At 36.7% G+C, this 21740-nt stretch overlaps 2 protein-coding genes across 2 annotated transcripts; one reads left to right on the top strand and one right to left on the bottom strand.

Moving 5' to 3' along the window:
* Positions 1 to 358: 358 nt before the first annotated feature.
* Positions 359 to 2749, top strand: LOC141902638 (uncharacterized). Its single transcript, XM_074790460.1, has 2 exons — positions 359 to 478; positions 2271 to 2749. The coding sequence occupies exons 1-2, from the start codon at positions 472 to 474 to the stop codon at positions 2624 to 2626; spliced, it is 363 nt and encodes a 120-aa protein (XP_074646561.1). The 5' UTR covers positions 359 to 471; the 3' UTR covers positions 2627 to 2749.
* A 12435-nt stretch (positions 2750 to 15184) lies between these two features.
* Positions 15185 to 19024, bottom strand: LOC141902165 (uncharacterized). The gene has a single exon (XM_074789805.1). The coding sequence runs from the start codon at positions 19022 to 19024 to the stop codon at positions 15185 to 15187; it is 3840 nt and encodes a 1279-aa protein (XP_074645906.1).
* Between the last annotated feature and the right edge of the window lie 2716 nt (positions 19025 to 21740).

Below are 21740 nucleotides of genomic sequence, written 5' to 3'. Positions count from 1 at the left end.
ATTCGATACGAAATTGAACGTGCAGTTTTTCCTAAGTTGAATAATTAGCCACATCATGTGTCAACATTTTGCATTGATTACTACTCTCTTCATTAAGATACATGTATATCAGAAATGTACCTTATTATTTGCATCAACCCCCCAACAAATTTCTAAACTCTCCAAGTTGAAATGAATTAAGAAAATCGTTCGCAATCAGTGATAATTGTCGTCACACTATGAATTCCTTTTTAGTTTATAAGCGCGCAGGGTATAAAACTAGACCTCATTGAAAGCCGACGTGCCATTGACAGTCTGATTAATCGCATTTGATTGTAGTATTTCAACCGTGTTGACATTCAGTACAACACCCGGTAACCATGCACTGAATCGACATTCTATATTTTAGTGTATTCGCAAAGCGAAGCTCGGACAGATTACAAACAAATATTGGAGTAATTTCGGCACATAGCCACAAAATCAGAATCTGGAATGGAAGGTGAGGTTCATTTGCTTAGAGCGTAATGTTCGAACCGATCCCATTTCACTTCAATAGTTAACAACGATTTCGATCTGTTAGAAATTAAAAAGCGAACACGGCTTATGCGTTTAAGTATTTCTCAGTGTTTTGAACGAAAATTTAGTAGTTGGCGCATTGCAAATGCTATCTATCCGTGTTTAATAATCTTTCGTATATCCTGGATATTCTGTATTACAGAAGACTTGACTTCGCGTTTCAAACTAGTTTGATAATTTATAAGCATGGCTAGCAACCATTGTATCGGTAATGTATCCGATTATAACGTCAACTACCAACGCATGTTTTGAGCTAATACACGATTCAAATTTTGAGTCAATGCACAGTTTGAACTCGTTTAGTTTTCTGTATCTCAATCCATATAAGAGAAATCTTCAAAACCTCAGACGACAAGCTGATGAACAGAAATTAAGCTGATACATCTGTTAAAAGTAAAATGCAAAAAAAGAAATTTTGGCTTGCATTGCTAACAACAAACAATTCGTATTTCAACACATTCCTAAACTTGGTAGTGGTTTTTGTCATAGGGGTGTTGATTTTTTTCTAATCCGAGATAAAAACATGATCGTTTCAATTCAAACCGAATGTTTAATTCGTCCACCATATGGAAATTCACCTATAATCGTCCCTCCTTGGCGTATGCCTCTGGTTCTCGTCATTTCAGTTTTCATAGGTTTCTATCAATATGTTTTTGTTCGTCGGTCCATGTTCGGCTTCTCCGAGATCCTGCATCGATAACGATGTTTAAGATAGCTTTATCTTTAACCAATATTATTAATGAGAATATACAGAAGTTCCCTCATCTTAAAACGAGAACTTAAACATGAACATAGTTTGAACGTTAGATGAAACAATTTTTACCATTAGTTTAACAACCACGTGGATAATAGATTATATAATAAAAACCCAATAAAGAATTTCAAAACCAAGAATATATTTATTCAAATATTTAGAGTGACACTTTCGAATGACATTACGCATGTAGGACAAGCTGAATACGATCACTGGCCAGGCGGACTAGTTTTATTGGTCTACAGGACCCAGTTTTACAGTTGCGAGTTAAAATTTGACGCAGAGTTATAGCTCATTAAAAATGAACTCATTGTAACTGAGAGTTAACTCTAACTCATGACTGTGGAACTGGATCCTGGTTATTACGTTTCATCGTAAGAACTAGCAGTTTTTAAATTTTTCTAAAGGCACACTTGCAGCCACAGCCAGCATTATTCGCGAAAAATTACGTGTATGATCAACTGGAGTTATATGATTATGGTCGCTGATAAGGACCAAATGCATTAATTTTTACACGACCTCGATTATAGAAAAACGCAAAACGAAACCTATAAAGCAAAAACGAAAACTACGTTTTTGCTACCGCGGAAAAAAAACGAAATATTATAGAGCAATAACGAAAATATTTGTTTTTGCTCTATGATTTTTCGTTTTTGCGCCTTAACAAAAACAAACTTTCGTTTTTGCTACCTCACAAAAACGAACTTTTACGCGCAAAAACGAAATATTATAGCGCAAAAACGAAAATATTCGTTTTTACTCTATGATGTTTCGTTTTTTCTCCATGATATTCGTTTTTGCGCCCTAGCAAAAACTAACTTTCGTTATCCGTTAAAACACGACGTTTCGAACTCGCGCTAGAATTCATCGTCGATAATGTTTATCATTATCTATGTTAGTTTATTTGCGTAGTATTATGACTCATTTTTTTGTATTTACGATTCTGAATTCTATCTTCCAGAACCGAAACAAGAGAAGAAGAAAGAGGCAGCGGTTTTATCGTTGACCAGTTTAGCGAACATTTCTCGTGAACTCGGCAACGGTTTAGTAGTCGGGATGTACCTAAACATACCCACCACAACTCTGGTCAACTTCAAAATAACCAAAGATCAGGAAGACCAAACCGACAAGGAAATGGCCCAGAAGACCTTGTTCTACTGGAAGGAGATGCGCGGTCCGGCTAAAGATCGGGAGAAGGTTCACGATTTGGAAAAAGCTTTACGGGAAATGGGCAAAAACGAATGGGCCGAAGCGTTTATGGAAAGATATCGAAATCAGCAAGAAATAACTCTAGATTTCTTTAACAGTATCGGATGAAAGTGACTAACTCAAAAAAATACCAGATATTATTTCTTTGTTGTTTTATATTGAAAAATTATTCCATGTAAACTGTATACACAGATTTATTTAAGCTTACAACACACTCATTTGATGATTAAAATGCCAATTCTTTGTTTATCATTTGGTTGTTTTCTGTGTGATTTTGTTAATTGCGATAGTTAGAGAGCCTGTCTGGTTTGAATACACTATTGAGTAAGAAAGCTTTTGATAATCTCAATGAAGAGTGTATATGATGGCTTTCACAAATCGGGATTCTTGCATGTATGGGTCGGGGCTTTAAGGTGCACCCTAAACTCCCAAAATAAAGCTCCAATTACACATTTGAATACGAAGCTGAAACTAGCACACATCATTCCTTCAGGGCCACTGGTTTTACGGCCATCGCATAACGAGAAATGGGGTCAAATAGGGGTCAAATTGTGCCCAATTACAATTTTGAGTACGAGTTTGAAATTTGTGCCATTCTACTAGTTTTCATACGCTGATTTCAAATATATAATGTAAGAAATAATATTTTGGGCCACTTTCAAATAACAAGGGGTAAACCCGCTTGCCAAAAAGCTATTTGATTGATTAACTCATTAAGGTGCCAACCTGCCCGGTCCCATATTCATGATGAATTCACTGATCAGTTGCCAAATATATGAATTTACAATAGTACTTGCTGGCTGCAATAGTACGTGGTTGATAGTGGCTATATCTCTAGAACGTGCGGCAGTTGTGCTCTTTCCGTTCACATGTCGTTCGATATGTACACCAAAATTCGCTAGATTTGCTATATTAGTCATTACTGCAGTGAATGTACTCGTTCTATATATCAGCCCTGCTTTGTCACTACATTTTACCGATCGGTTTTTCGGATGTTACTGGGAATTATTTGACCAAATGACAGTTTTCGCCATAATTGTCATCCAATTTAACATTATACCATTAACTATAATCATTACATCAAATTCTGTTATAATAATTCAGTTATTCAGAGGTTCACAAATGGTTTCGTCCGATCAGAAGACTATAAAATCAAAGCGTACAACAAAAATGCTTGTAACAGTTTCACTCGCATTTGCAATTTTCATACTTCCATCCGCTAATTACTACATTTTTACCAGTCCCACCGGAACAGAAAGATTTTCTATACGACATATTTGCGTAGTTTCAAGTTTGTAACTATGTGGTAAATTTCTACATATATCTATTACTGGGACGAGAAATTCGTGCATATTTCTGTATGAAAATCCGCTGTAGGAATTCATTCAAGTAACCATTGATTTTAAGTTTGATTCACTGCACACATCTTTACCCGACATAAACAGAAGAAATGGTGAGTTCAAATCTAATAATAAATTAATGCATTGATATTTAGATAAAACTACCAACAGTTTCTTGAGCTGATATTTTTGTTGGATTTGCTAACACATGGGTGGAACAAGGAAAGATTGAGACCTTGTTCATAATACTCGAAACTGACGACTATTCACTTCAGATGCGATCATTTAAAGGTGGACTGGGCGTCTCCTTCCATAGAAATCTTTGCAAACACATGAATCTAGATATTTACCTGGTGGATGAAATGAAAAAATGATTAAAAAAGACCTATGATAAAGCAGAGTAAATGGAAAAATATCAAAATTTATAATAATAATAATAATAATTATTATTATTATTATTTATTTTCACAATAAATTACAACATACCATAAGGATATACAAAAATATACAAGTATGGGACATTTTAATATAATGCGGGGGAGATAAGATGAAGCCAGTGAGTGTCCGGCGCACTACTGTATCCTGACCAGTGATCCCCGCACATCCACAGCAGCGCATGGTACTGTCCACGGTGACGATTCCGCACATGGAACCGATCCGATTGACTCTATACGGGTGATGATGTAAACCACTGGGTACGCCATCTCCTGGTGGGGTCGGGGGTTGTCTAACACCTCTCTGTGAGAAAAGTCAACGCAATCCAACATGTCGTGAAATGGCGGAACAACGTATATATAGACATTTTCCAACCTGCTAAGATAAATGCTCAACTATGAGATATTTCACGATTTACAATAAATTCTTGTATAACGAATACTTTTATTAAATATAGTTAGATTTATATTTTACACAATAATAAACTTTCGCAAAATATGAGTAACTAATTGTGTTGGATTTCTGAAAATTGATTTTTCATTCGATACAAACAATGAATTGTGAGCTTTGATAAATTGGACGGGGCTTTAATTTGCGCCAGTTTATTGTTACAGTCAGTCCCCACCTTCAACAGTTCATCCTCGTGAATCATGAATTCTTCTCAGATACAAATTGGTCGAACTTATAGCAGTTACATTGTTCTGATGTCCGTGGTGAATAGGTATGGAATCTACCGTACTGTGTTACTGGTCATGTTGCCTATCGTGTTCTTGTTTGGAGCCTTTGGAAATTCAGCTACTTTCCTCATAATGCTTACTCATAGATTCCGCAGTTTATCCTACGCTAACTATCTGATAGTTTTGTCTCTCTGTGATTTCCTGGTCTGTATCAATTATACGCTGATGCCTGTTTTACAGTTTCTTCTCTTGCACGTTAAAGACGGTCCTATATTCATCATGGATTCACTGATCAGTTGCCAAATCTATGAATTTACAGTAATACTTGCCGGCTGCAATAGTTCGTCTTTAATTGTAGTTATATCTCTAGAACGTGCGGCGGTTGTGCTCTTCCCGTTCACATCTCGTTTGATATGTACACCGAGATTCGCTAGATATGCTGTATTGATAATCACTACAGTAAATGCACTGGTTCTATATCTTCTGCCCACTTTGTCGATACATTTCACCGATCAGTTTTCAGGATGTTACTGGGAATTATTTGACCAAATAACAGTTTTCACCGTAATTATCATCCAATCTAACATGCTACCTTTATCTTTGATCGTTACATCAAATGCTGTTATAATCGTTCAGTTATTCAGGAGTTCGAAAATAGTTTCGTCCGATCGGAAAACTACAAAATCAAAACGTACAACAATAATGCTTGTAACAGTTTCACTCGCATTTGCAATTTTCACACTTCCATCCGCTATTACTACATTTTTACCAGTCCCACTTGAACAGAGAGATTTTCTGTACGACATATTTGCGCAATTTCAAGTATGTAACTACGCGGTAAATTTCTACATATATCTTTTAATGGGACGAGAAATTCGTGAATATTTCTGTATGAAAATCTACTGTAGAAATTCAGTCAAACAACCATTGATTTTAGGTTCGATTTAATTCATTCATCTTCACCGGACATAGACAGAAGAAAATGGTGAATACAAATCAACAATTATTTGATGTATAGATAATTAGATCAAATTGTCAATAATTTGTTGAGCTGATTACAGGTATTTCAACTGCGCTTCACTGGCTGCCAATTTTGTTTCGTAACGAATATAAACTTCTACTCCTAGTTTTAAAGTGCCTGAACAATCTTTCCCCTGGATACCAGGGGCAGCAGTTGCTCAAAAGTTTGTTAAAACCACAGTCACAATGAACTTTTAATTGTCACTATGCCAACTATCTAGTGGTAAACTCTAACCAACTTTTTAGCAACTGCAGCCCCTGACACCGCTTTTGGCAGTTAATGATCCTACAAGGTCAAGTCACGATACAACACGTCTAGTCAAACCTGAAACACTAAATAAACAGAAGAAGAAAATGATGAATAAAAATGTTGTATTGAAAATTTGATCAAATTGTCAATAATTTGTTTTGCGGTTGGACGCACCACCAGGAGTGGATCTAGCTCGCATTTAGTTTCCATAATCTTCGAGACCTGCACTTTAGATACAAACATTTAAAGGTGATCTCGGGGTTTCCTTCATGGGAAACACTTTGTAAATTATGACACATGTAGAGAAGCGTGCTCTCGATTATGATTGAAAAACCAATTCAGATGATCGTAATGCAAAGATGAGTAAACTACATCCTAATTCAGCCTCGGGACCACTCACAATCAATCAGCTTGGGTCCGAACCCGGGACACCCCTGTATATCCTCTACTCATCATGACTACTAAGAATTAGTATCAGTCATTTTTGGGTTCGAACCCCAGATGGCCCTGTTTATCTTCAACTGGTGTCATCGATGCTGATCTCGATCATGTTGCTTATGTCAACTGATTTTGTGTAATACGACGACAAGCGGCCTCTGAATTCTTAATTAGCAACGGACTGTGGTGAGTTATATCTGTAACATCTTTTATACAGCAATTGTGTGTGAATTTCAATTTCTGGTAATGGGGGACTGCGTACGAGCGCTACCCCCTCAAATTCTTAATTAATATAACGGACTGGTTGATGGGGTTTAGTTTGTCTGTAACATGAAATGTCTACATAAGATAGAAATAAAAAAAATCTCGAGCTTATGAAGTCAGCATTACTGGTACTGACGAGGTCAGCTGACAATACACGATCTTTGCAGCTTAGTCCGGGAAACAGATTCGAATCTATACTTTAAAGCTGGACGGACGGTATTTACCGCGACACATTATAGGGAAATTAATTAATGCATGTATTGAAACGTCTTTTTACTGAAGCTTAATACCAGTTTTTCCCGTCATCAAGATACATGTTTCAAACAGATTGGTGGTCTGAGGGAGTCACAATATTCATTCTAAGCCCAGGCTACAATTCAGTTATAAAAGATGTGTTCGCCATCTAACAGTTAAGTACCGTACTATGCTTCGGTAGTTGTACTATAGTAATTTACTGACCTGCAGCATCAATCAGTACATGACGCAGTTCTCTCAACACTGATTTGTGCCTCAGTTGTTTAAAACATTGGTTAAGACATTCATCAAACGTAATCTTTGGATCAAAATTAATATGATTGGACTTAGCGATATGTTCTGACCGTGTTGCCGGTCCATACGCAGCGTCTCAGAATGGTTCTTGCAGGGGAACAGGCCCATTGCGCAGTTTTCAGAATGGTTCCATACCACAGATAGGTTACTGACAGATAGGGAGGCCAAAACGCAGCCTCTCGGAATGGCTCTGGGGGCTGCTGATGCATGCGTTCGTGGTACGTTTTATAAAGAGCTTTCAAATAGTGCATACGGTTTTTGGGGAACGGTAAACAAATAATGTAAAACTTTGTATGGGGAGGGGGTCAAAGCAAAATGTACGTACTATTCTGACAGGAGCTCTCTTAAGAAAAAAAAAATAATGTCATTATTAAAAAAATAATGTCAAACAGTAATACAAACTCCTAATATCATCGTCGAGCGACTCGGCAATTTTCAATTAATAGTCCCTCAATTTAAGCATAAAACATGTACCTTGACAATGGGAAAAACTGGTATCAGGCATCAGTATAAGGACGTTTCAAATAGTACATACGGTTTTTGGGGAGGGGTAACAAATAATGTAGTAACTTTGTACGGGGAGAGAGGTCAAAGAAAAATGTACGTACTTTTCTGACAGGCGCTCTCTTGAAAAATGTATGTATACACGAGGGATATAAAAAATAATGTCAAACAGTGATACAACAAACATACAGAATCCTAATATCATCGTCGAGCGACTACCTTGGTATTTTTCAATTAATGGCAGTCCCACAAGTTTAGCATGATATCATGCAATTCGTTGGTTGATTGGAGGGGCATTTCAAATGAACGTACGGGTGGTGTGCTCAATATTATTATTATTATTATTATTTTTATTTCCTTTTCTCTCGCTGAGATACGATGTTTCAGCGTTTTAATGTCTTCTGACGAGGGGTTCGACGTTAATTTTCCCCTTACTTTGTACATTTCCTTTAACCGTTTATTGTCAGTGTCTTGTTCTCTGTTGAGTTGGTTGGTCGTTAGCCCTTCAAAACTCGCGCTGCGGAGAAAGTCACTTTCACGGTCTGTTCCGTGAAGAGAAGTGTTCGATATTTGGTTGATTACAGACTGTAACTTATTCTTTAATTCGTTCAGTGGTCCGTTATCGCAATTGACGGTATTTTTATCCTGTATCAACTTTTTCCTCGGTGTTTGTGGCGCAGATTCGTCGGATGAAGAAAGCGAAGCCCTTTTACGTTTTTCGCAATCTTCCACTGTCGGTTTCGTTGAAGTTTGTTCGATCGTCGGGTACTGTAGTTCGTACTGTCGATTCTGTTGAATTTGAACACTTTATTTTTCAAACATAATTTGCAGCATAGTGTACAAAGCATAATACAAAATACAGTAAATTATACCTGGAGGGGCCTGTAGAAACTAAGAAATAGTTTGTATAAAACAGGTCCCTCAAAAGAGAAAAGAAAAAAAGAGAAATGCAATAAAGAAAATAATATGCTCACAGTCAACCCTTAACACACAAAATGCAATCAAAGTAAACTATGATAACAGCTTGATTAAGATATAATCATTTAATAAGCCAGTTATTTTCTGAAATATTCCAAAAACAATAATTTTAGTTCGAATAACTGTATGATAAAATCACAAAGTTGCTTTCTATAATTTCTTAGGAACAGTTTAGAATTTTCCATGTTTTTTAGATTTTCACTGATGTTATTCCAAAGTAAAGGGCCGGATTTTTACTGAAAATTTTCTTCTTAGACTATTGAAAGAAAGTGTTTGTAAATCTTGACGTCGCCGAGTATTGTGACTGTGGATTTGAAAATTTTGGCTCCAATAATTTTCGAATGATTTCGGTAATTCGGAGTGGACAGATCTGTAGATAAAAGTACCTAGCTGAAGTTTATTAATATCTTTGAGCTTGAGGATATTAAACGATTTGAATATAGGGTCAGTGTGCGCCAAATAATAGGAATTAGAAATTAGCCTGATAGCTCTTTTTTGCAATACAATTAATGGCTGAAGTTTATTTTCAAAATTTCGTCCCCAAATTAAGTTACAATCCTGGAGGTAAGGATCAATAAGCGACAAATAAAGGGTACGAAGAGAACTCACTGGCAGCTTATATCTTACTCTATTTATTGTACCAATGCTTCGAGAAACTGATTTTATTTGATCGTCCCAGGTTAGATTTCTGTCAATAAAAACTCCAAGAAAATTTGTGACATTGACTTGTTTGATCTCTATGTTGTTAATTGATATTCTCAAGTTATGTTTCAATAGTTTACCGAACACCATAAATGACGTCTTCTTTACATTTAATGACAGCTTGTTTGTTTGAAACCAGGTATACAATTTTGATAATTCAATGTTTACTGTACGTACTAATCTGTCTAAATTAATGTCACTATAAAAGGCATGTGTGTCATCGGCAAACAATATAAGTTTTAACACATTAGAAAATTTAATACAGTCGTTTACATATAATAAAAAAAGCAAGGGACCTAAAATTGAGCCTTGGGGTACTCCAGTTTTAACGGTACATAACGAGGATTTATAATTTTGAATTTGAACAAATTGTTTTCTATTCTTCAAATAGTTTTCAAACCAGTTGTTAGAGATGCCTCTTATTCCATAAAAACATAATTTTCTTAATAAGATTTCGTGATCAACGGTGTCAAAGGCTTTTGATAAATCTAAGAATACCCCAATAGTTGATTTTTTTTCTTCTAAATTTAGTGAAATTTCATCAGTTATCAATGTTAAGGCCATGGCAGTTGAATGGTTCTTTCGAAAGCCGAACTGGTTTGGTTGAATGATATGAAACTTGTTACAATATTCGGTTAATCGATTATACACTATCTTTTCGAGAATTTTAGAAAAGCAAGGCAGTACGCATATCGGTCTGTAATTATCAAAAGAGTCATTATTGCCAGCTTTATAGAGTGGACGTATTCGCGCTACCTTCAGTTCAGTCGACACTATACCGGAATTTAAGCTACAGTTAAATATGAGTTAGCGGGTATTTTACGGAATCAATTATTTTCTTAACTACTTTTACAGAGAAACCATCAGCACCAGCGCCTTTGCTGGGTGAGAAATCATTTACAATCTGACTGATTTCATCAGGGTGGGTCGGGAAAAAGAAAAAGTTTTCATTTACTGGATCTGTCAGATATTCACTGAAGTGGACACCTGTATCTGGTATTTGATTGGCTAGGTTGCTACCAATATTTACAAAGAAAGAATTAAATTCATTAGCGATATTTTCATAGCCGTTTACAACGATACCGTTCCTTTTGAAAGAGCAAGGTAATCTACTCCGATCATTGGAAGATTTTCCAATTAGACTGTTTAAGATATTCCATGATTTTTTCATATCGGATTTGGCTGCAAGTAATTTAGTCTCATAATACTTTTTCTCGGCATATTTGAGTGTACGAGACAAGGTACGTTTGGGTTAGTTAGGGGTTAGGGTTAGGGTTGGTCAAGTTTCCATCGATTGACTTTGGGAGGAATATTCCTCCCGCAGTCAATTTTCACAATAGCGGTCCTCTTAATTGGTGATGATCAATGAACGTGCGGCTCATATTTCTATTGTGTGCCTATCCGGTGTAACGCGCGACACGCTTACATAATCTTATCTGTAAATGTGAAGACCTCGGGGGCATTATGCTCTCTAAAGCCCGGCATTATCCCACATTCGGGACTGTGAATGGGTTGATTTTACGGCTGAGTCGACATGTTTCAACAATTTTTTACTGTTCATTTATGAATATTTGAAGACTTATGAACTAAAAATTACTTAAATTTTTGATACATTTTGAGAAAGTCACAAAACATTTGAGACTGCGTTACTGTCTATGTGTACACAAACAAGCGATTTGGCAAAATATTATTGACAAAGATGTAGAATGTCTTCCTGTGATTATGTAATGAGCTCTATTTGAACGTCGAAATGTTATATTGCATTGGATATCATTAGATGACGTATTGTAATAGTAATGGATGCATGATTATATCAGAAGCGGCAAGCATAAATAGAAATGATAAGTAAATCGGATTATTCGGTTAAATGGCGTATGTATACACGATACGGAAGTCTGACATAAAAGTCAGACCCTGACATGGGGATGCTGGTGGAATGACGAAGCTATCTAAAATCTGTGTAGGGCTGGCGTGAATTTTATCGGCGGCTACAAGCGGTCGATATAAAAAATGTGTAAACATATAATTTCAATATTCAAATGTTTTAGAAAACATTTTCGATATTAGGGCCGAGTATGCCGGTTTCATGAGAACGATCCCGATTAGCAATTTAGATCAGCAATTCTTAATATCATAGCTGTTGTATACGGCTCCGCGTCCTCTGCTGGCATGTGTTTCAGGTGACAATTCAATGCAATTCTTTATTGATCCTTATGTTAAACATTACAAATAAGATTCCCAAATTCAATAAATTTACATATTTTAAAATAATAAAATACATGCGTTATCCATACGGAATAACATAAACAAGCCTATTGCTATTTCAAATGACAATGTCTACTTCAACGCACGACTCCGGATCGAGTCGGCAGCCGACCCGGTCCAGCCCGATCGACCTGTATCACCTACCCAATCGCAAAATCTCATAATTCCCCAAATTTCTTAAAACTTCGATTTCAAATTTGCAATCCCGCATTAGCTTAAACTCCGAAAACATCTACCGTTTTTGGACATCATTTTGAACCATCGCTGTCTAAATATAATATCATATAAATATGTACAGTTGAAAAGGTAGTGAAATTCGTCCCCAATCCCATTATTACACAATTGACATGTTTTTTCGGCACGGTCTGTATTATTCCATCTACCAGTCACTTTTGGGAGCTTGATTTGCAGTTCAAAATTTAGTTAAGTTAATTGTGAGGTCATTTGGAAGATCATAGACTAGATAGTTTTCCAGGAGTAAATCAGTTTTGCAAATAGCATAATATGAACCCTTAGGGGAATCTCTCAAGCTCTCCACTTAAGTAAGTATTGGTCACTGAGGCGTTGTTTGGGTCACAAAAACGGGGGGCGTTGATTAACGAAGATCAGAAAAAAAACAAGAAAACATTCGATAAACGTATGTCAAGGCCATCAAGTTCTATAATGGCCCATGGTTGACCTCGCTGGTACGTACGTACGTAGAATGAAATTCAGCTGACACGAATTAGTCTATCAATTCTAAATGTGGCATATTCGCAAGCACGAAACTAGATATGGGCACTAAACAGAATATTCTGGAGATATTAAAAAAGCGTATAATCATTGGCGACGGTAGTTATGTAAATACACTTGAAAAAAGGGGATATGTGACTGCTGGAATTCATTCTCCCGAATGCGTTCTAGAACATCCCGATGCTGGTAGGTTTTCATACATGTTTTGTCATATTCTACTCACAGGGGGCTAACACTTACTATAAAATGACATGAAAGTTAGTCCGCCTACCCATCGTTTCAAGGGCCTATCCGCAAGATCTATAGTTTAGTGGGCATGGATTTTGAATACTAACTAACTAGCAGGGCGGATCCAGGAATTTTTAATAGCGGGGCCCAAAAATCGGAGACCTACATTGGTACATGAATACGAGCGTTGTAGACGCAAAGTCCTTAAGGGTTGTTTATGGGGCCCAAAGAAAGTTTTTAGAAATGGATCATTTTCTCAGCACTTAGTGATTCTTGAACAAAGTTACCGGCAATAATTTGCCACTGATGTGCAACTTTCTTCAGCCAGGTTATGAAAATGTTATCTTGGGGCGGGCCACTATCCGACACTTACTAAACATTCGTGCCTGAATGTATGCTTTGGAAATAACTTGAGCGTTATATCCGAGATCAAACGAAAAAGTTAAGTAAAGAAAAATAATGATTTCCTGATTTTCAGTAAGCGGTTTACACAAAGAATTTGCTCGAGCTGGAGCTGATGTAATTCAAGCATTCACCTTTCATGCGACGGATGAAAAACTTCAATCAAGTAGCACGTCCAAACAATACAACGTAATGGTCTATTCAACGATTCAATGTTTCAAAATCAAAATTGTATGATTGTTTTTAGCCTAGTCGTGACTTCGGTCCCGTGCGTTCACTTATCGTTCGTCCGTAGACGGAATCCAGTTAAGCTTTGGAATTTTCGAAGACGCCGTTTATATGCATGTATTTACCCTAGACACATTTGCTGACAAAATATTGGCCCGAAGCGATGCGAGGTGGCCGACTAGCAGCCTGTGGTTCGCTAAAATCAGTCTACAAACATTTTTGAAGTTACGAAAAACTTTGAAAAGCTTTGATAAATATTCTTGATGTTTCATAGGTATCCCCAACAGGACCCATTATCATGAAAAAATTGGGTCGATTGTTGTTGACGGTTTCATACCAGAGTACGAGAGTACGACACATCACTCATCACCACAAGTAATTTTTTTCCCCCTGATAAATGGGAGACAGTGAACACCAGACAGAAAATATTTATGTGAATAAAAATCAATATTATTGTCCGTATTGTAAAAAATACATCGATAAATCTAATAAATCTCATCATGAAAAATCTGCAAATCATAAAAAAAATGTTATAGATTTTGAAACTCCAGAAAATTCCAATGAAAGAAAAGAACGATTAAATTATATGAAAAAAAGACAAAATAAAATGTGAAGTTTGTAATGAATTTATAGTAAAAAGGAATTATAAAAGACATCTCGAATCACAAAAACACCAACAAAATCTAAATAAAAATATTTTAGGAACACAATATTTTGATGATAAACCTCAACAAGTAAAGAAACCAGCTTCAAAAACTAAATCTATTTCAAATAAACCTTATATGGAAAATCTTGGAAATTATATCAATTCACTAGAAATAAAAGATACAATTGAAATTTTAGAAACATTAGGTAGTAAAATTGGTCCTGCAGCTATTATATTTAGATTTTCTGAAGGTACAACTATAGAAGATTATAGCTGTGAAGATCAACCGATACGTAAGATTCATGTTCCGTGGCAAAAAATCATTAGGACATTTATTTTCAGACGTCACAAACACGGATGCACGATTAACTACAAACAAATAGAAAATTACCATAAATAAATTTGTATAATTATTGACATAAGAGAATATCTTTATATTAGCAATTTACCGTAATATTTGGCTGTCTAAACCTTCAATTTAAATCTTCACCCTTTACTCAAATACAGCAACACAACCTTACAGGTCTAAATCCATATAACAAGTGACCAAAAATCTCAATATCTGATATATCTATTGAACTAAACAAATTCTAAGGCTATAGAATTACCATGACCAGAAACCATGAAATAACAACCATAGAAATATATCAAATACAGTATACAGAATACAATAAAGCAGAATTTCAGGAATTATTCCTAACATACCCGCCCCCTAATTGAGAAACTCAATTAACATAATAACGATAATGTCCAAAAACAAAACCCTATTCTTGACTGTTAAGCACGATGAATCTAAAGTTTAATTTCATTTTCGACGAGAACGCACAGCTTATCAATAGGACGCTGAAAAATAGTACCCTTTGCCGTTCTTACTGAAGCCGAACGAACAAAACCTTTTCGATCATGATGGACTTCTGAAATACGCGATAGAGTCCACGAGTTACGGATGGATCCATCGACGATGAAGACAATATCTCCAACACATACGTTTCGTTTCGCAGTATTCCATTAACTGCGAATCTGCAGGAGATGCAAATACTCAGATGTCCACCGCTTCCAGAAAACATTCGCAATATGCTGAACTTGCCTCCAACGACGTCGAGTATATAAATCGGATTTGTCAAATAGTCCGGGAGGAAAAGTAGATCCTTTGTGTAACAGTAATAGGTGATTCGGGGTTAAAGGTTGTAGATCATTTGGATCATTTGATAACGTAGATATAGGTCGACTATTCAAAATCGACTCGACCTCACAGAACAATGTGGATAAATTATCATCATTTAGATTTGAACCTTGTTCTTTCATCAATGAAAACAAGATTTTACGGACGGAACGAATGAGGCGTTCCCATACACCTCCAAAGTGACTCGCACCTGGAGGATTAAAAATCCACTTGACATTGTTCTGCAATAAGAAATCATGGATTTGGTCCTTATTCCAACAATCAATATTCCTCTGTAGCTCTCGATTGGTTCCAACAAAATTGGTTCCATTATCAGATCGAATTAGACGTACATTTCCACGTCGTGCGATAAATCTGCGATAAGCGTTAATACAACCAGATGTGTCCAGAGTAGGCGAGACCTCCAAATGAACAGCCCTAGTTACCAGGCAGGTGAAGATAACACCATAACGCTTCTCAATACAACGACCCCGTTTTACCTCAAACGGGCCAAAGTAATCTGTTCCCGTATTAGTAAATGGCGGATTGTCAGGCAACAATCGCTCTTGAGGAAGATCTGCCATCTTCTGATTACAAACTTGACCACGGTACTTTTTACATAAAACACATTTCCTCGTTATATCCTTAACCAGTTGATTAGCCCTTAAAATCCAGTAACGCTCGCGCAATCGGGCTAACATTGAGCTTTTACCAAGATGCCCGACCGATGCATGAACACTCAACAATATCAATTTCGACACATGAGAACATCTAGGCAATACAACCGGATGTCGTTGATCATATTCAAGAAAATATGCTTTTCTCAGCCGACCACCAACACGGATTATATCGTCTTCTAAAACAGGATCTAGTTGATACAATTGACTACCTCTGGGAATCAACTTTCTATCATTTGAACGGAGAATCACTAATTCTTTCCTGAAATAATCTTCCTGTACGCATTTAATAATTGCCAGCTCGGCTCTTTGAAGATCATCAGTACTCAGCTTATTGGTATTCAATCGTTCAGCATTAGCGTTTTCACCAGAAAGACGTTTACTTACTCTCAACAGCAAACAATCTTTCAACCTTAAAAACCATGCAACGGCACGTTTGAGTCTATGCCAGCTTGAGTAGTAGTTAAATAGATGTTTTATAGGATCATCATCAGAAACCGAAAGTACAGCATTAGAAGTCTTCTTCAACTCAACATCATCATCACTCAGGGACCGTAAAACACCGTGTTGACATGGCCACTCAGATATTGGCTTCCAAAGGAACTCCGGGCCGTGTAACCATACTACTGAGTTTTGTTCTATACAATCCAGTGACAAACCCCTAGACGCATAATCTGCTGGGTTCAGATGACCATCTACAAACTTCCACTGCTGAATACTTGAACCATCTCTAATTAAATTCACTCTATTCGCTACGAAAGTGTGATAACGAGCAGTCTCATTAGCAATATATTTCAGTACTGCAGTGCTGTCGCTCCAAAAATATACATTTGAAACACTGTACTCCAATTCTTCCAACATCATCTTATTCATCTTAATCAGTAATGCAGCTGCAGCTAATTCCATCCTAGGAACTGTCATTTTCTTCAAAGGAGCTACTCTGCTTTTAGCAAATATAAAACAACAATGTACTTGACCATTTTCATCTTCAAGGCGCAAATATGATACAGTGCCGTACCCAACATCACTTGCGTCCGAAAAATGATGCAGCTGACAAGATTTCGAAGAACCATGAAACCATTGAGGTTTGAAGCATCGTGATATAGCCAACTCTTCAAGGCCAGGTAAACCTTCCTGCCATTTCTCCCAAACTTTTAGATATTTTTCAGGAATTTCTTCATCCCATGAAAGCTTCTCTCTACATAAGTCCTGTAGCAGAATTTTCACCGGCAGTACATATGGGGCAGCAATACCCAAAGGATCATAGACTGTGCTGACCGTTGACAAAATCCCTCTGCGTGTATTTGGTTGATGCTTAGAAGTTATCCTGAAGCCATAAGTGTCGTTCTCTATATTCCAGTGGACGCCCAATGCTCTTTCTGTTGGCGAACCAAAATCCAGACTCTTCAACTCCTTGCAAGATTTAGCAAGCTCTTCTTCTGGCAAACTTTCAATTACAGAACGATCATTACTTACAAACTTGGTGAGTCGAAAGCCCCCTTCTTTACACAGAGATATCAGTTTCATCACAAATTCTGGATTTTGACCATCTTGTACACGAGACTTCAAACAGTCATCAACATAGAAGTTTTTCAAGACTGTATTGGTAACTTCTACTTCATACTTGCTAACGTTGTCAGTGGCTGTCCGGCGTAAAGCCCAGTTAGAACAACTCGGGGATGAGATTGCCCCAAATAAGTGAACTAACATACGGAATGGTATGGCTTTCTTGTTCAAATCACCATCCGGCCACCATAAGAATCTCAAGCAGTCTTTATCATCCGGTGCAACCCTTACTCTATAAAACATAGATTCTATATCTGCCATTATTGCGGTTCTTTCTTGTCTGAAACGTATCAACACACCAACCAAAGTGTTAGTCAAATCTGGCCCTTGTAACAATTGAGAATTCAAAGACACTCCACCATAAAGTGCAGGACAATCGAAAACGACACGGACTTTTTCAGGTTTTTTGGGGTGATATACCCCGTGATGAGGTATATACCATATACGACCATTTTCCAAACGCAAATCTTCATTAGGAACCTGTTCCGCGTAGCCTTTAGCCAATATATTGTCCATAAAGACATTATAGTCATGTCGAAACTTGTCATTTTTCAACAGCTTATTTTTCAGATTTGACAGTCGTTTCTCAGCATGCCGAATATTATTGGGAAACCTCAAATTCTTGTCACGCCATGGCATTGGTAATTGGTACTGTCCATTCTCTATTTTTACATTGGACTCCATCATCGTCATAAATTTATGATCTTCAACTGACCATTGTTTTTTATCTTCAGCAATTCGCTCAGGAAAGTCAAAATCTATAGCTTCCTGAACCAATTGATCAAGAGAACTCACAGCACAGCTGATTTTGTCAACAGTGTCGGTAACTATATCATCGTCTTCATCACCAGATCTAATAACATTCCAGGCGACCCATCCTAGTCTAGTTCTGGAAGCATGTGGTGATCCAGCAGGGCCTGTCCGTAACTCGAACGGTGTGTATGCATCCGCAATATTATTGCCAATCAACAGACCAATTTCTGCATCTATCTTAGGCAATTTAACATCACTCATGTGCGACCATTTACGGATGTCATCTTCTGTTGGCACATGCAGTGGTGAAACTGGCATCTGCTCTGTAGTATAAACAGCAGGCATGAAAACTACGTCTTCAGTTTCCAAACCTCTGACTTCTAAACAATGAACAATCTGAGTATCAAGCATTGTAGACCTCGCCATAGTGTCGAGATTCAATCTCACTTTCTTGCCAATACCGCCGATCTGCTTCAACAACGACGAAGTACAAAAAGAAATACTACTTCCAGGATCTAGGAAGGCGAAAGTTATCACTTCTGGAATTCTTCCCTTCACTTTCACTCTAACTGGAAGTATAGCCATAGTACAGAATCCATCTGTCTTCTTTTCACCATCATTTATGGCGCCACAGGGAATTCCATCTTTTACATCTGATATCGTGTTCTGATTCTGATCTCTTCGTGTCATAATTGCTGGGTTTTCAGGAAGTGACCTAGAATCATCATGCAGTACACTTGGATGCAACCGTTTACATATATCACAGTTCATCTTCAATCTACAATTTCTCTTCTGATGTCCAGATCGGAGACAACCCCAACAGAGGCCTTTTCTTTAAGAAAAGATATTTTTTCTTCAAAGACCACATTAGACAGGTCTTTACAATCATTTAATACATGATCGCCAGCGCAGTATATACATGGTTTCTTCAATGCAAGATTAAATGAGTTTTGTTGATTCGTATGAGAAATGCTCCCCGTCTGTGCAGCAACAGTATTTCGGCTACCCTGTGATATTCGCAGAGACTTTTTGTCTTTCTTCTGATCTAACGCAGCAGCCATCATATCTTTACCAAAAATCGGGTCGTTCACCTTTTTTGACTCCTTCCGTACAAAACTCACTAAGGTATTCAGATTTATAGTATTACCAGCAGAGCGCGTTGTCTGTACTATAGTTCTCCATCTATCTTGAAGCGACCATGGTAATTTACCCACCAACTTCCTCAGATTGTCAGGGTACTCAAGAAGTTTCAATGCATCTATATCTTTCACAGCATTCTCTACTTCTAACAAGAAAATCGAGAATTCGTCCAAGCCTTTACTGTTGTCTGACTTAATCATAGGCCAGTTTATAGCTTTCTTTAACAAAGCATTTGCAATGATCGCCGAGTCACCGTATCGTTCTTCAAACTCTGTAAGAACAGCTTGATATCCTCGTGTTGAACCAATATAGCTAAGACCTGTTACAATTCTATTTGCCTCACCAATTGTGAATTGTTCGAGAAAGTTTAGCCGTTCATCGTCGTCGTCCGTATTCTCAGCAATTCTAGAATTGAACTGACGGATGAAACGCCGGTATTCAAGAGGATTTCCGTCAAATTTTTTTATTTCAACAAACGGCTTTTTGATATGCTTCACAATCGAATCTAGACCTCTTGGTTCCGCATTAACAACGCTTCCGACATCAGATGGCATGAACGTAGTAGCACGTGGATTCAAAGGTCTGTAAGAACCATCATTTTCAGCTATTTCATTTTTCAGAAATGTAGGAAATGGTTCAGGAATTAACGATTTATCATCAATCATTGACTTATTCGATTCCCTATCTAAAAGTGTTTCAATCACGTTACTCTTCGCTTCACTAACTTCCAGCTGCGTATTCAAATCTAAAAACTCTTCTTGTTGTTTCAGCCGCAATTTCTCAAGCTCAAGAGTCTGTTTTTTCTTCATACTATTCAGCAAGACATTAAGCTCTGCTTTTCTCTGTTCTTCTTTCAAACGAGCAGATATTATGGAGCTACCCTTACTCAAATCAGAGCGTACTGAACTAGCTTTTGATCTAACAGACTTCCTGGATTCAGCAGACCGTTTCGATCTTGCGAGTACCGACAAAGTATTTTCAGCCGCCATTTTGACTTGGTTGAAGTATGTATTCATCTCGTTACTTTCGACCGACAAATTCTCTTTTTCTTTAGAACTGAGTAGAAGACAGTACTCATCTGAAACTTGCAAGAAATTCTCGTACGTCTTGATCCAGTCTTTGTATGAATTCTGGACAACATCATAGTCACTGTGCTCAATAACTGACAGAAGAGTACTAGACAAGTTGTTCAGCTTCTTCAGGAGACTTTTTCTATCTTTCAGTTTATTCTCCTTCTGGTATTCGACACCTTTTTCGGTCAGCGACCTATTTCTTGTTTCTTTTGGCCTAACATCTTGTTGGCCAGTTGCTGCTGTAGCCATTATTACGTTAATAAAATGTGAAGATCAACCGATACGTAAGATTCATGTTCCGTGGCAAAAAATCATTAGGACATTTATTTTCAGACGTCACAAACACGGATGCACGATTAACTACAAACAAATAGAAAATTACCATAAATAAATTTGTATAATTATTGACATAAGAGAATATCTTTATATTAGCAATTTACCGTAATATTTGGCTGTCTAAACCTTCAATTTAAATCTTCACCCTTTACTCAAATACAGCAACACAACCTTACAGGTCTAAATCCATATAACAAGTGACCAAAAATCTCAATATCTGATATATCTATTGAACTATACAAATTCTAAGGCTATAGAATTACCATGACCAGAAACCATGAAATAACAACCATAGAAATATATCAAATACAGTATACAGAATACAATAAAGCAGAATTTCAGGAATTATTCCTAACAATAGCAAATATATTAAAATAATGGAAAAAATAATGGACCTTGTAACAGATGTAGAATATCCAAAAATTAGTATTTCTGGAAAAGTTTTATAAAATCAGAAGTAAAAATGGAGTATAATATTCAAACACATTCTGAAGAAATAATTTCAAAAACACAAATAAAAGAAAAGTTAGAAAAAATATTTAATGAATTTAAACGTCATATTGAAGAAAGATATTTTGAGGGTTCTGGTTTAACATTGAATGAAATTATATTTTTAGATATAAATATTTATAATACAAAAAGGAATAAAGCATCAAAAAGTAATAAAATATTTAAAAATGATTCAAACTTTACAACAGAAAAGGATATTAAAGCATCATCTTATATTGAATTACCATTTACAACAAAAGCAGTGATAAATGTTCAAAATGAAGATAATAAATGTTTTCTATGGTCAATTATTAGTTGTTTACACCCAACAGAAGATATTACGCATAGTTTTAGAATAACAGATTATC

Source organism: Tubulanus polymorphus, chromosome 3 (genome assembly GCF_964204645.1).
Source record: "Tubulanus polymorphus chromosome 3, tnTubPoly1.2, whole genome shotgun sequence".
NCBI lineage: Eukaryota > Metazoa > Nemertea > Palaeonemertea > Tubulaniformes > Tubulanidae > Tubulanus > Tubulanus polymorphus.
This window is presented reverse-complemented; position numbering and strand designations above follow the sequence as displayed.